Genomic DNA, 19,861 nt, shown 5'->3' on the forward strand with positions numbered 1-19,861 from the left:
GGACCAACGAGGGAGTGCCAGGAAGTTGCCGGCACGACTGTAATTTTACACTCGGGGCAAAATTGTAATGTCACCAAGAAAACAAACAAAAACGATGGGGAAAATCTAAAGTTAAGTTGAGGGTAAAAGCGTAACTTGGCTGTGAGAAAAAAAACTAATGGCAAAACTATAAATTTATACGGGTCAAAATCGTAATTTTGAACCGAGAGCAAAATTGGAATTTTTAGCCAGGAGCAAAAGCGTAGGTTTATTTTTAAATTGGGGTAAAAACATAATTTTGAACTGATGGGAAAATTGTATTTTTAAGGGTTGGAACGGGGCAAAATCGTAATTTTTTAACCGTGGGTCAAATTGAAATATTTAGCTAGGAGCAAAAGCGTAAATTTATTTTTAAGCGGGGGTGAAAACATAAATTTGAACTGATGACAAAATCGTAATTTTAAAGCAGGATAAAATCGTAATTTTGTTGGACTAATAGAGGAGTGCCAGACAGCTGCCAGACACTATTACTCCTGCTGCCCTTTTTGCCCAATTGAAAGGCTTCACAATCTTGTGTTTGTAGTAGTTTAAATTAAATTAAAAAAAAAAAAACAAAAGAAAAAACACCCAAACAATTTGGGCTTCAATGTAAAACGTAACCCGACACTCTACAAACCCAGGCCCATAATCCATGAAGATTTAGGGTTCCCTAAATACTACGCCACACCCCTTTTCCACACAATCAATCTCATCACAGTTTCACACCGTCGGCTAGGGTTTCATAATCTAACCAGAAAAGGGTAAAACTTACGCTTTCCGATCACCATGAGAGCCAAGGTATGTTTTCATGATCTGAATTATTATCTGCTCTATTCCTATACCCGTCGTTTTAATTTGTATACATTGAAATCGGTCAATTTCAGTGGAAGAAGAAGAGAATGAGGAGATTGAAGAGGAAGCGCCGAAAGATGAGGCAGAGATCTAAGTAATCTGTTTGTTGCTAATCATCATCGGTATCGTATTAGTTTCTGTTTTATGTTGTTTGTTTGGATTTCTCCTACTCTTTAGTTGGATTGTTATTTGGATACCGAGATTATAATCATACCGTTTTATTTCATATGTGTTGTGTTGGTTGTTTACATTTATGCATCAGTAGTTTATTCAATCATATTCTTTCTTGGATTATAATTCAATATGATGGTATCACACTCAAGTTTTTCAGATTCTATTTGAATTATATATTTCTGATATGTGCCATTATAAGCTACCTCTTACCTAGTGCATACCAACTGTTTGATATAATGTGTGAATGGAAAGGAAATTTCTAATTTAAAGTTACTTGATTTTGGCTGTCATTATACTGCTATGAATCTGCTATTTATATTTGTTTAGCAGAAAAAAAAACATAATTGCTTTGGTGATTATTGATTACTGCTCTGCGCCTCTGTCTATAATCGAGGCTTTTATTTTACGCTAGATTTTCAATATTTGGGCGTACTTGTTAACTAATGTATGTGAGATGTTACATAGTTTAGGCTGTTTATGTCATCGCTAATGTAACACTCTTAAGCAAGCTTATCAGGAATTTTCCACTTAAGCAACTGAAAAATAAAGCGTTAGCTATTTGTAGATAACAAAGACAATAGTTTTTTTTTTTGTGAAATTAAAGATGTCACAGCTAATCCCCTTGGTTTAAAAAGCGCGCTTAAGCACAAAGCGCATCTAGGCGCAAACCCCATCGCCTTGTGTGACGTAAGGCGCACGATGTACAAGAAGCGCAGCTGAGGTGCTTATTTTAGGGTGAAAATTGACCTAAGGCGCAGCTGAGGCGCACGCCTTTCGTACATGGGGTGTTTCTATGCTTCTGAATGTTGTACAACAGGTTTTTTATGCTGTACATTTATGTTTTTTTTTTCATTTTAAATCATATATAAAGCTTAATTATAGCTAAATCATAGGTATTGGATGCTAAACACTTATGGGATATATAAAATAAATTATATAATCACTTTGTGCTTTGCGTACGAAAAGCTCACTGCTTTTGCGCTTTGCTTTTAAAAATCGGTTTTAGACATCATCGCTTTTGTGCGCTTTTCGCTTTTTTAAACCAAGCTAATACCATATACCATATTAAAAAGCGTTGAGTGTTTGGTTGTTTGTTTCTCGGTTCATTTAGTTCCTACGTCCTAGCAGGACACCTAGCTTTTGATCATTATCCACACTTCAATATTCATCGTTGTATGACAAGTACTGTTCAGTTACATATAAAGTCTACATTGTGCATGTAATACACCGGTACATAACTTTTCTTTTTTACGTCTATCATTATCTCATTATCGTTGCATAAATGGTATGCAAGTATTTATCAGATGAAAGTAATTTGTATATACAACCTGCAGTATCAGTAGATTTAGTGATGTACCTTATCTGGATGAGTGTTTTATTACATGCTTCCATTGGATTTAGAAGTGTTAACATCAACTTATGTACCAAATCACTAAAATGTTTTATGTTACAACTTAAACTAGATTGGTAGTTTAATCATAGTTATTTTAAATAATTTGTATTTTTGTGTTGTAAACGTATAATTTTAGTTTAATAATTTGTAAAAAAGAGTTTTAGGTTTAACGAGTTGTTCATGTCCACACCCACGAAAACTAGAGTTTTAGATTTCACTTAGTCAATTATTTTTCACTCGAAAATTTAAAAACAAACGAACTCCAAAATTTCCTTATACACAAGGAAGGTGATTTAAACACAATATTATACAATAAATTATTAAGATTTATAAAGTAAGGTGATTCACTGCAGCCAACAGGTTATGGGACTAAAGCAGTTTTCGTGTTTCTTTGAATCAAATACTAGTGCTTTTGATTTCGCGGTTTCTCGTCGAGCAAACTTATACAATTTTTCGTTAATTTCGTAACTAATGATGTAAGTTTGGTATATACTACCTTACAATGTAGAAACTTGATATGACTTTTAACTTGAAGAAGGAACTAATGCCTTAAGGCTCATTTTACTTCGCAATGGAACCGTAATAACCTTAAACAATAATTAACTTCCTCTAAAATTTGTGTTTTGTTTGGTAAAGCAATACATCCCTTTCCACTCTGACAGTGATGTAATAGCGCTTTCTTCCAACGCCATTTACATCGATTTCCCAACCTTTATACCAAAACGAAACTGAATGAAGACGAAACCAGACGAAGAAGACCGATAACAATGTAACCAAATGAAGACGATATGATGTGTGCAAATCATATATACTTTTTGACAAAGATTTCACACTTTTGAGTTTACTATATAATGATTTTCATCACAGTTTTAATCTACACACATAGTCAACTGTAACTATACTATATCCAAATACTATCTAGTATTAGTATGAACCAAATATCGATCCTAAATATACCACGGCTAAAGATATTGAATTCTTATTGATATCCAATCGTAAAAAAATGGATGACCTTTTAAATTAACTAAACAACTAAAGATATAAGAATACTGATTATCTAAGCAAAGAAATAGAAAATCTACTCTACTTATCTTTTTTAACATTTTTATGTTGTAATTCTATTCACAAATTTACAACCCAAATATAAATTTTCATTAAAATTAAATTTCACCTTCCTCAAGATTCAAATACCTTTAAAAACCTAAATTCCAAAATACATTGGGAACCTAACATCCCAATGATCTAAAAATAGAACCACAGAAGTTTCAAACAAAGACAAATTACATATAGCATCTGATCCTAACTTTTTCGGGCTAAACTTTAGATTTCATCTCAATTTTGGGCCGAAGGCCCGAACCGAGGCCCACGAGTAACACAAATCCCTTCTTGGGCTCGTAACTCATCGATATAACTCCGGACCTCTTTCGCTATCATACGCTTCATAATCCTCACCAAACACGCATTATCCATCTCCACCGTCGATTTCCCATCCACGTCATTATCCACCTCATCATCCTTTTCCGTTACTTCCTCCCCCGCTTTTATCTCCCCGGGTGGTAAAAGCGTGAGCACCGTCTCCACTTCATCACAACTACTATTATCCAAAAAAGTACAAGAACACTTTCGTTTCAACCCGTTAACCGACTGAGTCGACTCACTCGACCCATCCCCCGCCCCCCGTTTCATCCCCTCCCCAGTAAGTCCCCGTCTCCGAAGCGTAGAATTCCAGTAATTCTTAATCGCGTTATCCGTACGCCCGGGCAGAAGCCTGGAAATAGTGGACCATTTGTTCCCATGTATAGCATGTGCCCGAACAATTACGTCATCCTCTTCGCGTGTAAAGGGACGGTGTTCAACATCGGGACTTAGCTGGTTGCACCAGCGTAGACGGCATGATTTACCGGACCGGCCCGGGATTCTGGAGCTGATGAGGGACCAGTTTCTGGGTCCGTGTTGTTCAACCATTTTTACTAGTGTAGCGTCCTCTTGTGGGCTCCAGGAACCCTTGATCTTGCGGGGTAGGGCTGCAGGAGGATCGACATTTTTAGTAGATGGCAATGGCATGGTGTGGTTTGTTGGAAGGAAGATGTTGGAATGGAAACGGTTGAGGGGTGAGGGGGTTTATGAAGAAGAAAAAGGGAGGTTAGGTTTAACCGTTTTTGGAAGGGGAGTAGTTGGCATGACCCATAAACTGCTCGTGCGTCTGTTTTAGTTTTTTTTTTTTTTTTTTTTTTTTTTTTTTTTTTTTTTTTATTTACAACTTGTAACTAACATTATTTAATGCATAACAATATCACTTGATTAGTTAATGTTACAAATCTTAAACATTAAATTCGTATAATATACCTTGTCGATTAACTAAAATTACTAGCATCATTGTCACGCTAAACATTTGAGTAATAACTAAACATGCAATTACTAGATGTAGTAGAATAACTAAATATAATGTAAAAAAAAAAGAACATGATAGGTCAAAAGGGGTTGGACTCCGTTTCTCATGGTCTTGATACCTGTTAATGCAATGGCGGAAGAGGTCATTGGCGCTCCTTAATGCCAATTCTGATTTGGCATTGGAACGTTAACTCACTACTCATGGTCTTATGAATTAGTATGTTTAAGTTGTACATTAATATGTTAAAAAATGGGAAAAACTACTAAAATACTCAATGTTGAATGAAAATTATCAATAATAGAAAAGTGATCACCAAAAGCACGGCCGAGCCGACGCCTTTCACCAAACGTGTATTGGCTTAGCTGACGTTTTTTTTTTTTTTTAAATGTAGACTAAATCCTAGTTGTCTCAGCCAACGCGGCGTTGGCTGACAACTTCTGGTTGGAGCAAATGAGAGGTGATTACTTTGGTAAAGACTAAAATGCTATATCTATTTATGAATTTTTTTGTCAAGTTTGACTATATTAGTAATTTTCCCTAAATAAATTCATATGTTTGGTTACAAAAAGCACGACTTAGACGCACCTAGGTGCGAGGCAAAAGCTTTGGAGTCTTGTGCTTCTGACCCGGTGAGGCTTATAGTGTACAAAAGGTGTACTTGAGGCACAAAATATACGACACACTTAAGATGCAAAAGTGCACAAAAAAGCGACATGAGAAATGTCTTTCATTCGAGGAAGGTGTTGTACATTAAGATGTTGCACAAATAGCTTAAAATATTATACATTATTTTAATATTAAACTATTTATAAAGCTTATTTATAGCTAAAATTTATGTAGATGATGCTAAAAACGTATGAAAAATATAAAAGAGATTATACAAATTTATTGTGTCTCGCATACGAAAAGTGGTGTGTTTCACGCCTCGGCTTGGTACCCTATCGGCTCGGTACACTCTCTTTTTTTTAAACCAAGTTCACATGTCTTGGTAGTTGTTATAGTTATGGACCAATGTGAAAACCTATCTATGCACAACTATTATCCCTCTCTTAACTCATTGACTTGCACAACACGTTATATAAATATGACACATAAGTTTGTTATTCCAAAAGCATGCTAGTCAACAAATAGTGTTCCGGTGATATGTAACTATTAAAGCCACTAATGTGTAACTACTACAAAACTGACACACAACTACACAATTGCTATAGAATTAATAACCCATTATTTTGGCATTCAGGTGAAAGGCGAATACGGGTTATGCCGGTTCGTCTTGGATGGGAGGCAAGGTTTTACCGTTTATTCCACTGTCGTGCCTTCGAGCGGGTGGAGGTCGGGTTTCCGCGCATCTGGGAGAGCCAAGGGGCTGGCGGCGGTCGAATAGTCGACCTTGGCCACAGCGCCCGGTGTCATGGTAGTTGACACGTCATTCCTTACCGTAAAAAGAAAGCTCATTAACACACAACATTCAAACACATGTACGAATATAATGCAATTATTAATCCATGAAATAGTAATTTGCGTGCATCAAAAGGTTAGCACATTTACCAAAGATCTTTTGGCCTAGTGGTTAAGGGAGAGGTGGGAAGTTTTGCTTCTCTTGGAGGTCCTAGGTTCAAATCCAAGCAAGGGGTGTTAATACTAACTTGGTGATACTAACATACTAACTACTAACCCGGTTAGCGATATCCTAACCGTACGCCGTTCGAAAAAAAAAAACTACACAACTAATTATAATGAATTTTTGATACACAACTAATTATAATAAATTTTTGATACACAACTAATTACAACTCATAGATGCTCAATTAACAATCATTAACACATCCATACAAAAGGAGATTACAATTACAACATTATAATTGTGGCACATAAGTTTACAACATTGATGCAGAAATCACAAGAGACCACATAAAATAATTTTAATCAGACATATTATATAAAAAAAAAACTTGATAAACAGTTTTTTAAGAACATCTATTGTTCTTAATCTCTTTTTTGTTTGAAAATGTTAAAGAAAATCTACAGAGAAAACAAATTTATGTAAACTTTATGAGTGAGGAACGGATAAGAAGCCTCCACGAAATCTATCATATATATATATATATTTTTATGATTTTTGTGTTAAAATTTTTTAAAAGTTTGACATAAATGAAACCAATACACACTTGTACGAAATATAAAAAAATTATGACTGTAATGTTTTCTATGAACCAGAAGATAAAAAGAAGCTTATATTCATTCAAGTATATGACTTGCTTTAACTTGAACAAGAAACAAAATTCTAATATTCATTAAAATGAATAGCACCCACCTTCCAAACAATGTAAGTTGTTGTAAACATTATGGTGCTGATCACAACAACAGAAGTGATAATAAGAAACACATCCCAACCAACCGGTAGCTCGAAGGTCAGACCCTTTTTCGGCATTCCTCGTTTGCTGTCATCTAACAAGTTTGTCGGTGCTTCCGGAAGACCAGATCTCTTTTTCCCAGTAGCTCTGTCTGTTTCCCTCAAAGCTTCAAGCACTTTGCTTCCAAGTTCTGGTTTCTTAACAGCGGCTTTTGGTTCTGAGTCACGGTTACGAACTCTTGCTGCCTTTAGTTTCTCTCTTGCTGTTAATTTCAATCTTTTAGGGGAACTGTTTATGTCTCCATTTGATGTGTCTTGTTTCAGTTCAGAAGGCTCGGTTTCAGAAGTAGGTGACGGTTGATTGTTGGAAATGGATGTTTCGGTTATATCTGAAGTTTTGTCACTGGTTTCTGTTGTGATGCGATCGCTGTTTGCAACTAAAAGAGGCTTTCCATTTCTTGTATGTATTGGTTTACCGAAAACAAGTGTTCGAGAACCGGATGAGAAATGTTTGGCCTTTAGTATTGGCGCTCCTATGCACACTCGTGGGGCGGTTTGATGGTTAGCCTGTGTGATTTTTCAAACACTACATCATTAAAACTGTCTTCAACATTAGATATCATGTGAATTCAGGATCTTTCTCTACTACTAAATTATAAAATAAAGTAGCACGGTGTAATTAAAATATTTCCCCCAAATTAGCGCGTCTAGCATACTCTTTGACAGTAACACCATCACCATACGAATTAGGAGCTGATTAACAACTTCTAAATGGTTAAGTACTGAACTGATAAGAGGTCTGAACCATTAAGTGCTGAACCAGTAAGAAGCCTGAACTATTAAAAGCCAGTATAATCTTTACCATTCAAAGGTAAATGTCTGACCAATTCAGATTAGAGGTATAATGCTTAACCATTCAGAGGCAAATGTCTGAACCATTCAGACATCTGGTCGCGAAATAAACAGTCTGAATCATTAAGTGTTGAACAAGTAAGAGGCCTGAACCGTTAAGAGTCTCATTAAGAGGCAAACAAACAACCCCTTAGTAAATTAGACAGGTTTCCTTTATACGGAATAGGAAATCGTGGCTCAATCTTCAGAAATTTCATCGTAAATCCGAACGATGGCCATACCATCACCCTTGGGTCAAGTTTCTACGTCAGATATTAAGCTTACAACGTTTATTTATCCCTAACTTATCCTCGGTGCTAATTTCTCTCTAGTTAATACATGCGTTGATTTTAACCACAGCGAAAAAGCATGAAATCAGTTTAGTAAACTTACAAGCATTCAAATTAACTCTACTGTTGTTACTCGATCTAGAAAATATGAAAATTAAACTGTAGATATCATATTAAACGAGTAAATGAGAGAACATACATACCGTGGAATTGAAGGAGACGAGTGAATTCAACGAAACAACCATTGGATTAGATTTTAAATTTCACGTTCCAACCATTAAAAAGATTGAGATGGAGAGAAGAAGAGAAAACAGTGGTTGAACAATCTGTGGCGCTAAAGTGATTCACCCACACCCAGTCATATAAGATATTATTATTAATTTGCACTTTACCCATTATCGTCCCTCTACTTTGACTTAAATGCATTTTTGGCCCACAAGTTTATAATGTACTTCCTCTACCAGTTGCAAGTTGAGTTATGAAAAGCGGACATAAATTTGTTGCAACGTTTTGATAGCAAATATATAAATATTGTGACCATCTCTTGCATTAGAGCCCGACCCAACGTTTTTAGAGGCTCTTAAGCAAACTAAAATGTCGGGACCCTTTAAAAAATTTTTTGATATAAACTCTCCTCCTACACTTATTCCAGAAATAAGACGAGCCGAGCAATTTTCACCAATTGATAAAAATATCGAACTTTATATGAACAATGATATGTATCTGTTCAGTAACAAAATGAAAACGCATTTAACTAAACTTTTTTTTTATCACTAACGGACCATTAGAGTATCATCGTGCCACCAGCGGAACCACCCGATCATATCCATCTCCACTAGGCATAATGCCTCTACACCAATTCAGGAAGAAACCCAATAAATATGGGAAAATCCCCTTGTGGGAATCGGACCCAAGACCTATTGGTTTTAAAGTCTTATCCCACCACCATGACGCCACTAGGCTATAAAGCGATGGACGCATTTAGCTAAACTATTTATATATTCCATCACCAAGTGATTAGAAGTACGTTGGCCAGCTTATAAATTCCATCAACAATAGATCAAAATTAAAACTTTCTATTAACAATGATGTGTATCTGTTCAGTAACAAAATGAAAACCCATTTAACAAAACTATTTTCACCAAGACCGTAATCTTAATGAAGTCAGATAGTCGACAGCATTTCTTAAACCCATTTTAGATAGTGAAAATTGGTTATTTTGGGCATCCTCATCTTTTATCTTACTTTATCTTTCATCGTCTAACAAGCTCACCCCTAAGACTGGTTTAAAATTGGTATAATTGCAGCTTTAAAATCGTCATAAAACCTCTGCTCTGAAAAGCTACTAGCTCGTCTTCTTGCAGCTGCAGCCATTTCATGTCTTTCTGATTCTGACATCCTTAAAATCTTCAAAATCGCGTCTGCGTATTCTTCAACAGTTTGGGCAAGAAATCCAGTTTCTTTCCCTTCTTCTGGTAACACGATGTCCATCTTCGGTCCAGCCGAATTATGAGCTGAAAAACAATTCAAGAACATACCATTTACTCATTTATTTAGTAATATATAAGAGCATGTGTAATGGGGCTGTATATGGCGCCCTTTTCCTTCATAACGCCCCCATAGCGCCCCGAACACCACTACGGGGGGCGTTATGGGGTAAAAATTTTCTCCTCCCGTTATATATTTCGCGGCGCCATGCTTGTTTCTTTTCTCTCCACTCACACAGACATATATATATACATATATATGTATAGTTTAAGGGTTTATTAATTAATTGGGTAATGATTAGGCGGGGGCTTTATGACTACGGGCTTAAATGCATAAGGCCCCATAACGCCCACACGCTGACGTGGCGCGCCACGTGTCGCATAACGCCCACAAAGGGGCGTTATGACTACGGATGGCCTAACAATGAAAGTAATTCACCATGGTTTATTTGATTTGATTACCAATGGGTATGGCTCCTGCAGCCATGTACTCTACGACACTAATGCCAAAATGTTCATCTATCATTGAATGTATCCCAGCTGTTGCATCTCCTAATAGCTTTACTAACTCCCTGCATTTTAGAAATAAAAAAAGTCAAAAGCCTGTTGACTGACATGGTGGTATGAAAAAAGCATTGTTTTAATCCAATTACTTATGCACCGGTGGATTATAACAATATATATAAAGTGACAAACCTGTAGGTCACATTCTTATGGAGATTCTTATCACATTAGACTGTTTCTGACTTCCATATTTGTTAGAAATATGCTAAGGTTATGTTTCACCAAGTTGTTTGGCCATTCGTATTCACATTAAATATGAGCAGTACCGATTCGGGTCAAAACGGGTTCGCGTCGAAACGGTATGCGTTGAAATGGTTCGCGTCGAAAAGGTACTGGTCGAAATGGTACGGGTTGAAACGGTATTGGTCGAAACGATTCGATTCGAAACGGTACTGGTCGAAACGGTTCGCATCGAAACAGTACGCGTCGAGGTTCGTGTCGAAATGGTTCGCGTCAAAACGGTACGGGTCGAAACGGTTTGCGTTGAAACGGTACAAAACACGTCCCGACCCGAAACTCGTCTTGTGAGGAAACTCGTGTCGACCCAAAACCCGTTGCGATCCGAAACCCGTCCCGTGCAGAAACCCATGTCAGCCCAAAACCCGACCCGACCCGACCCTGTTTCGATCCGAAACCTACGTCGTGCTGAAACCCGTCTCGGCCCGAAACTCAATTTGAACTGAACCCGTTCCGATCCAAAACCAGGTTCGTGCTGTATCCCATCTCGTGCGGATACTTGTGCCGGGTCGAAACCCATTCCGATCCGAAACCTGCCCTATTTCTTTAAGACAATAACCCACATCGACCCATTTCTTTAATGTTGTCGACCCGCTTTGACCCAAATAATAATAAGATGGAATTTCAAGTGACCCATTGTGACTCATTTAGTTAAAATATCTTACCCAAAACAACCCATATAATTTTAAAAGCAACCCAAAGTGACCCACTTGGAAGGTTTTGGGTTATGATGGCCCCCTCTAGATTATAGCAATATATATAAATTGACAAACCTGTAGGTCACATTCTTATGGAACTCTACATCATCTTCTACCTTGAGTTCAAACGCTAAATCTTTCAGATTCTGCAATCTTGCTTCATCAGCGTCGTTTCTACAACTACCAACGAATTGGAGTTTGGGTCTAATAACATCTGAATCTAATTTACTAATGGATAATGCAAAAGCCTGAAGCTGAAGAGTATGTGCCTGCCATAAAATTTAAAAAATGACCAAAAATGAGAAATCGGTTCTTAAAGATTTCACAAGTTAATGAATTTTTATGGGGTTTATGTTGAATGCACACCTTCTCTGGTCGAAATTGAGCCACCGAAATGATTACGGGCGGTGTCGCTTTTGTTTCCAGTGGAAGTGCCTGTTAGAGTTTAATCAGATTGGATACCTTCAACACACGAACATATAAAAATTCTCGTGTAAAAAACCAATAGTTGTGGTCCATAAGATTATAACAGTGTAAGAGCATAATAATGTTTTAATGCTAAGTTCACAATTGGTGACTCGTAACGAATTTTTATCGGGAAAACCATCCGTTTTGATGGCAAATTATGTGGAAGTCAGAAAAATAAAACAAACCTGCAAACCAGTTGTATCACAAGGAGGATAAACTCGTTTAATTCGATCTGGGATTCCCCAAAGCTTCTCAATATGCGAATGCGTCCATGAAGAATTCACCATAGCAAGATTTGCACAAGAACCAACAAATCCATACATCCAGCTAAAAATTGTGTAATACACAAGTTTGAACCGTGATAGCAGAACACTGTCACGACAAGCATTGTTTCAGTATTGCATATCATATTGCCTAAGGTGTCTTTGTTATAAAAACAAGAATTCAAAGAATTATGCAACAAACCTGTTAGCAACCAACGCATCGTTATTATACATGGAACTCTGCGAATGGACTCGTGAGAGCATATCTAAGCTGATTGTTGGATAATGTGTGTAGCAAATGACTTTGCACCCGAAAAGGCGGGCAAGTGGATAAGTAAAAGCATATCCACTTGTATCCATATAATACAGTGGAACGAATTTGGTCAATGCTTCCCATGCGAGGTAGATCGAACCAAGACTTTGACCAATCATAGTGAAACGAGGATAGGTTTTGTCTTCTATCCATTTCCTTTTGTGTAAATGCACAACCTGGTATAAACACAGTACAAAAATCAAAAACTTCTTTTAGCAGATAAACAATTTAACAAATTCGACAAAACAGTATCAACAAATTAGAATTAGAAGATCACATCCCTCAATCAAAGATGGTATACCACACGAAGCATCAAATTTCATCTGGTTATGCTCAGCTTAAACCACATGTTTCAGCAATTGTTTAATTGAAGTAAGGAAAACGTGTTTTGACGTAATATCTAAACTTTGTGATCCAATAGCTAGGGTTTACCACAGTTAAATATCCGAACAATGAAACGTAAATTAGGCATTTATTCTGTAGATCAACTTTGCTTAGCAGATAAGTGATTCAACAAATTCACCAAAACAGCATCAATAACCTAGAACTAGAAGATCAGATCCACCACAATCAACAACGAAATACAAACGAATACAAACGAAGTTCAATTTCTTCCTTAAATGTTCATGACCTGTATAATTTATCACATGATACATCAAATTTAATCTGATTGTGCTCATTTTCAAATTCAATGTTTCAGCAATTGATCAATTCAACTAATTAAAACATATTTCAACCTAACATCTAGACTTTGTGATCCAATAGCTAGGGTTTAGAACATCAAATATCCAAACAACAAAACCTAAATTAAAGCATTTAATCAGAAGATAACCTTAGGAGGCGAAATCAAATTAACACCAAACCGATCAACGGCGCGACGGAGGAGACTGTCAGGCGAAGCATCATGATCGCCGGTGTAGATAACACAGTCAAGATCAGGACGTTCTTCTTGAACAGCTTTAACCGCACACCATAAAACTCGCTCTCCACCGCCGCCGTCGTTGGTGTACGGATGAAAAAACCCTACGGCTTTGTTTTTGTTGCTCCGGCCGATAGATAGAAGTAGATAAACGTGCGCCGTTAGGGACATTAACGCTGAGACTAACAGTATCCGTATGGCGGTTAGAATCCACATGTTGAAAGGTTTGAGTAGCAGGGGAAAACAGAAGTTTACAGAGGCTTGGTATGAAAGAGTAGAGACGAAGACTTGTATACACCGCCGGTCCAGTTGAACCGTTTGAGCCGGTTCCGGATTAGCCGGCTGGGGGTGGCAACACGATCTTCCTAAATTGGTGTGTATTATACGCCGAGTTAGTGACATTTACTTGTTGTGGTTTGATCACTTTTGTCATTTAAGATCAAATTTCAAAATCGGACCGTTTTCTTTTCTGATATTTTTGAAAACTTGTCATTTTAGTCCAAAAAATAACCACATATAAAAAATTAGTTAGCTTAGGGGGTAAAATTCGTTTGTTTCTAAGCAGCTGGTCACGGGTTCGATCCCGGCCAGCTGCAATTTTAACTGTGGTTACCCCTAAGTTAATTGAATTTATTTAATTGTGGTTATTTTTTGGACTGAAATGACACGTTTCCAAAATGTCATGGAGGAAAATGGTGCAATTTTAAAATTTAACCTGAAATGGCAAAAGTGAACAAACCACATGAACGTAAATGACACTTAACTCATATTCACCGTTTTCACTCCTCAAGAAGGGGTACCGGTGTGCAAAGTTGGTTCCCACTCTCCCCGTTATTTTCTGTGGCACCCAGGTAAACGCCGAATACGGGTGGCGTCGGTTCGTCTTGGATTGGAGACGAGATTTTACCGATTATTTCACTGTCGTGCCTTCAGGAAGGTGGAGGTCTGGTTTCCGTGCATCTGGGATAGCCAATAGGTTGGCGGCGGTCGATTAATCGACCTTGGCCACAACGGTCGGTGTCACGGTGGTTGGCACACCGTTCCTTGTCGTTCAAAAAAAAAAACTATTCGTTCATTCAGTTAATCGAGGTTTCGGTTGATTGAAAAGTGTTAATTACAGTTGTAAATACATAACCGAGTCCGGATTACCTTGGAAGGCCAGACGAACATACACTTGTCAGGGAACCGGAGGCCTGAATAGGTCGCGGCCGATAACAAAAGGTCCGTCCCCACTCCCCTCACCCGACAAAGGACACACATCCTAAAGTGTGTCCCCCCGAATGACGTCATCTAAATCAACGAGTATAAATACCTTCTCCAAGTACACCTCAAGTACGATTTTCTTAACATTCGTCCTCAATCTCTCTCAACTTTCTCTCTCTAAGCAAATACTTATCCTCACGCCGGAGGGTGGTCGCAGAGTGGCCCTCCCACCTCTGCGGCGAGCCTAACGGTTTGTTAATTGTGCAGGTTTAATCTTTCGAGCTATACAAGATCTAATCGTGGTTAGTTTAGAGTCCAACCACTTTTTGGATCTTCAATAATCATAATCGATGGTCAGTTAACTGTTGTTTAGTTAACCATCGGTTATTGATTGGTTTTGGTTAATTTCGATTAATTATTCAATGTATTTTTTATTATTATTATTTTTTGTTAGAGAAAAATGCCCGGATAGTCCCTGTGGTTTCACCTTTTTTCACCTATAGTCCCTATCTTTCTAAAACTACTTGAATAGTCCCTGTGGTTTCCATTTTTGTTCTCGGATAGTCCCTGGGTCTAACTTCAGTTACTTTTCTCTGTTAAAATGATGTGAAATGACAAAGATACCCTTTTCTTAAAAGGCCAAACCATAGGGACTATCCGGGCATCTTCTTCATTTTTATTTATAAAACCCCACCACCACACTTCATCTTCAACCTCCACCCACCATCACCCTCCTCCACCCTCCACCATCACCGCCGCCCCGCAGACCCATTTAAAAGATACCCAATCTGAGTTTTGTGAATCTGAGGCATCGGATATGGGCAGACATAGTGTCGAAGGGGCTCAAAGTTAAAAAAACGGAGATATAAACTCATTCGAATTGAGAAAAAAAGCTTTGAGTTCGGTTTCAGTGGTAATAGAAGACTTTGCACATCAAAGGCCTGGTTGGCCACTACTTCGGGCCAATGGTGTGTTGACCCCATCAGCAAGGGAGGCTAGAAAAATGTCGGTGGTCAAGTGGGTCATGAACCTGCCAAACCGGTCTGCACCAGGAACGCCAAGGACCACTTCTTCATCTAGCACTGAAGTTAGCCCCAAGAGTTTGGGATCTGATTCGAGATTTGAATGCAGCATATTTACAAATACAAGTAATGAAAGTAACACACCAAAGAACCATGAGTTGCCTGAAATCTTGAACCTTTTACTTAAAACTATCTCGTTTCCATATAAAATCAAACCTAATTAAGGATAAGATCAAATCTTGCACAACTATATATTTAATATTATACCCGATTCATTAATTAAAGCAGAAAACTCAGAGGTGTCACCGAAACTGAACGGAGATGTACGGAGATCACGTCGCCGGCACAACATTCCTAGTTCACGCCATTCTCTGTTTCGGAATCATGCCTGCAACCTCGGAGGTCGAAGTCGCAGGAGAATCTAGGTGGTGTCGGAAAAAAACCAAGCTCGTCGGAGAACCTGCAAGTGGCCAAAACACCGTCGGAGTAAACTGCAATCGCCGGAGCTCGAGTATGTCACCGAAACTTCGCCAGAAAACATGGTGGCTCGACCGTGTTTGCGTCTGGAACTGATCTGAGGACAAAGGACTCGAGAATCACAACTGAACGGACCACCGCCGCCGTGGGCGGTGCTGCTGCTGTCGGTGTTTACTGTGGCGGTGATGGTGGAGGGTGGAGGAGGGTGATGGTGGGTGGAGGTTGAAAATGAAGTGTGGTGGTGGGGTTTTATAAATAAAAATGAAGAAGATGCCCGGATAGTCCCTATGGTTTGGTCTTTTAAGAAAAGGGTATTTTTGTCATTTCACATCATTTTAACAGAGAAAAGTAACTGAAGTTAGACCCAGGGACTATCCGAGAACAAAAATGGAAACCACAGGGACTATTCAAGTAGTTTTAGAAAGATATGGACTATAGGTGAAAAAAGGTGAAACCACAGGGACTATCCGGGCATTTTTCTCTTTTTGTTATAGCTAAAAAAGTCTTGTTATCGTGTCAATTCAATTTGTGTTTTTATTTCTTCTTTAAATCTCCCTAATTGATCATTTCTTTTTTATGAGAATTGGTGATGACTGGAGGGAGTTAAGTTGGTAAGGTTTAGGGTGGGCGGTATCGTCTCGGGGAGTTTGATCGGGGAAGGGGGTTGTCGAGCGGGGAACGGTTGCCGGCGAGGAATCGAGGAGTGGGGAGTAGGAGAGAAGTGGTGTGGGCGGTGAGTATTCACCGAAGGTGAAGAAGAGGTGATGGGGGAGAGAGAGGGGACTTGACCGTTATTCAACCAATTATTTTTTTTTTTTTAAATTGAGTGGTTGTTTAAACTATTGCTAGTGTTTGAGTATAAAATGGGGAGTGAAGAGGGGATTTAACATGGGATGAGATTATTGGGTAGAGAATAACTCAAACACTCTACTAACCGAAACGATACCGCCCACCCCTAGTTTAACTTTGGATGTAGTGCGGTATTATGGGTAGTTGATAACACACCTGTCGATTGGCTTTGTAATGCCTTGTTTTTTGCTATTAGGCTATAGGGTGTGGTCATGACCTTCTTGACCACCATGACCTTTCACGCGTCAGCATCATGTCACCCACCTTTACTCTACCATCCAAAACTACTAATCTAAGGTAGCGTTTGGTATGAAGGAATGAAAGGTGGAATGGAATGGATCATTCTGATGGAATGAAAATAAACATGTTTGGTTATCATTGGTAATGGAATGGAGCACTCCAAGGGAATGTAACTCCTTCCAAATATAGCAATTTCCATTCCTTGGTATGTAGGTGTTTTTTTTCCATTCCTTCAAGGAATGGAAAGAAATATGTTATTATTATTATTATTATTATACTTTTATTTGTATTTATATTTATATTTATTAATATTCATACTAATATTAATATATATGAAAAATCTATTATTAATTTTTTATCACTAATATATTATTATTATTATTATTATTATTATTATTGAGTCAATTATATTTTTGTCGCTTTAATACAGTTGTGTTTACTTCATTTTTTTTGTTTATCAAATTGTACAAAGTAATGATTCATTCTATTCATATATGAGTAACCAAACATCACAATGGAATGGAATGATCAATTTCATTCCATTGTCCATTCCATTACCTCGTCCATTCCATTCTCTCATCTATTCCATTACCCCATACCAAACAGACCCTAAGGGTGTGGTCATGACCCAAACCACTATTACCTTATTTATTTTAATTTATTTTTGTATAAATAAAAAGGAAATAAAATCTTATAAAATGAAAAAGAGAACCATGATTGCCATAGTTTAATCCATGCTATTAGACAAGAGGGTGGTATATCATTCTATTTATATTCCTACATGGATTGTCAATTGCAATTGTAGAAAGTGTCATATATTCTCTAATTTATTTCAGAGTAATTTAAGAGTTGTATACAAACCATCTTTGCCATTAAAAAAAAAAAAAAAAAAAAAACCTCAATTCAAACTGAAAAGTGAAAACCTTGAAAAACATCAAAGTAGAGAAATTTGTTTCATACCGCTAAAATCAGTCGATCCAGTGGACCCCATAGCCCCACCAGTTTAGTTTATATGTCATGAAACCTGGTTAACAATTTGCTCAAAGTTTTCGTTAACATCGATCAACAAATTTGAAATATCAACTTTGTGTCGTTAATGTCACGGCCCCCGACCCGGTTTGACCCGTTTCAGGAGCCGCAGGACAGAAATCCTGCGGTATTTAATTTAGGCGACAGCGGAAGACTTTTTAAAACAGGATCTTTCAATAATTTAAACTGCTCGTTACATAACTTAGGGATAAATTCCCGAAATTACAATAATGCGATTTCTCAGGGAAATCTTTATTTTCAAAACATGTTTCTTTTATTTATTTATACTGAGCCACTTTTCTAAGCTGGGAGTGCTTCACGGCACTTTTCTTTCTTTGCTCACAACATATCACCTGAAACATGTTTGAAAAAGGTTTTGTCAGCGGGGAAATACTGAGTGAATCATTCATTTTACTAAAACGACACATTAGTTATAATTCACAGTATTAAGAGCGATTACAATGTTTCTGATTATCAAACCAACTACCTACGGTACTTTATCACTCGACCCACTGGCCCACCTGTCCAGTGGTGTCTGTGATTAAGGTCATATCACCCATTGGCTGCCCCAATGTTGAAGATTATCAAGTAATGTATACAAAACCCCACATACCGGCTGTAACTTGGTGATTACAAAGACTTAATCACTGTAACTATAACGTTGAAAATAATTTGAAGTTTTGTAAAACAGTTGATAAAAAGAGAATGACTCACATTGCAGATTTACGAGCAGAGTATAAGCTTTACTGATTAGCATGCTAACCTAATTTAAATAACAATGCACACACAAACGGGATTAGTAACTAATTCAGCAGTTACGTCAATTCACGAGATTAAACCCTCACAACTATTATCAAGTGCGATACTTAATAATCCAATGGATTCACAGCGAATGACAAAGCATAGTTCGAATTCGAACAGCACTCAAACATTCAAGTTGAAATCACAATGAATAACAAAGTACAAGCTCAATTTGAGCAGCACTCGGACAATTGTTGGATAGTTATAATCGATCGGACGTTGAATCGTAATAGCGATCGAGTTATTACCCTGATTGCGGCAGCACCTCGTGATCGTGTGTGTGTTTATTGTGATATAGCAGCTCTAACTCGACGTACAGACAGCAACTTTACGTCGTTTTCATTTCTCTGTGCAAGTCCCAAGGTCGACTATTTATAGTAATTTTTGGGACTCGCTTACGGACCGTATGCCTAACCCCCTTACGGTCCGTAAGCTAAGCAGTCTAATTCATAGGCTGCCTAGCTCGGGTATAGCTTAGGTGACTCAAAAATCCAGCCAATCAGAACATAGCTACGTTTTATTTTAGATAATTATCAACTAGGGTTTGCCCCCCTTGAGTTTTAGGGGTCCTGATCCTAATTCCGATTGTTCTGAAAATTTTAGGGCTAGTGCAGAATTAATTGGGTGTCTCAATTAGGGTTTTCTTATTGACTAATTATCGTCCTAATTATTGATTGTAGTGGCAGTTGTTACAGTTAACATCCAAAATACACTATTAAAATGGATTAGCTGGGGTGAGAGCTGGGTTCAATTGGCAAAGTCATTAGAGTTAAGATGTTGCTCCCCTTGAGTTTAGGTCAAAGGTTCAAGCCACACCGAAGACGAATTTGATGTAATTTTAAAAATAGATTAGCTAATTGTAATTCTTCTTAATTAAATATCACATCCCACTTGTTAGGATTAACATTCCCTTCTCCAGAAATTCCAA

The 19,861-nt window shown here is 37.7% G+C and overlaps 3 protein-coding genes and 1 long non-coding RNA gene across 4 annotated transcripts; 1 reads left to right on the top strand and 3 right to left on the bottom strand.

Moving 5' to 3' along the window:
* Positions 1-603: 603 nt before the first annotated feature.
* Positions 604-1,098, top strand: LOC110904883. Its single transcript, XR_002572818.1, has 2 exons — positions 604-816; positions 903-1,098. It is a non-coding gene; the product is annotated as an uncharacterized LOC110904883 (long non-coding RNA).
* A 2,468-nt stretch (positions 1,099-3,566) lies between these two features.
* LOC110904884 (transcription factor MYB73) lies at positions 3,567-4,552 on the bottom strand. The gene has a single exon (XM_022150755.2). It carries the CDS (start codon positions 4,499-4,501, stop codon positions 3,770-3,772), a length of 732 nt encoding a protein of 243 aa, XP_022006447.1. The 5' UTR covers positions 4,502-4,552; the 3' UTR covers positions 3,567-3,769.
* A 2,470-nt stretch (positions 4,553-7,022) lies between these two features.
* LOC110904885 lies at positions 7,023-8,722 on the bottom strand. Its single transcript, XM_022150756.2, has 2 exons — positions 8,567-8,722; positions 7,023-7,749 (listed from the first exon to the last, which is right to left on the bottom strand). The coding sequence occupies exons 1-2, from the start codon at positions 8,606-8,608 to the stop codon at positions 7,114-7,116; spliced, it is 678 nt and encodes a 225-aa protein (XP_022006448.1). The 5' UTR covers positions 8,609-8,722; the 3' UTR covers positions 7,023-7,113.
* A 685-nt stretch (positions 8,723-9,407) lies between these two features.
* On the bottom strand, positions 9,408-13,642 carry LOC110904886 (GDP-Man:Man(3)GlcNAc(2)-PP-Dol alpha-1,2-mannosyltransferase). Its single transcript, XM_022150757.2, has 7 exons — positions 13,226-13,642; positions 12,283-12,569; positions 12,003-12,189; positions 11,716-11,784; positions 11,425-11,618; positions 10,313-10,422; positions 9,408-9,877 (listed from the first exon to the last, which is right to left on the bottom strand). The coding sequence occupies exons 1-7, from the start codon at positions 13,526-13,528 to the stop codon at positions 9,639-9,641; spliced, it is 1,389 nt and encodes a 462-aa protein (XP_022006449.1). The 5' UTR covers positions 13,529-13,642; the 3' UTR covers positions 9,408-9,638.
* Between the last annotated feature and the right edge of the window lie 6,219 nt (positions 13,643-19,861).

The sequence above is a fragment of the Helianthus annuus genome, chromosome 14 (assembly GCF_002127325.2).
Source record: "Helianthus annuus cultivar XRQ/B chromosome 14, HanXRQr2.0-SUNRISE, whole genome shotgun sequence".
Lineage (NCBI taxonomy): Eukaryota > Viridiplantae > Streptophyta > Magnoliopsida > Asterales > Asteraceae > Helianthus > Helianthus annuus.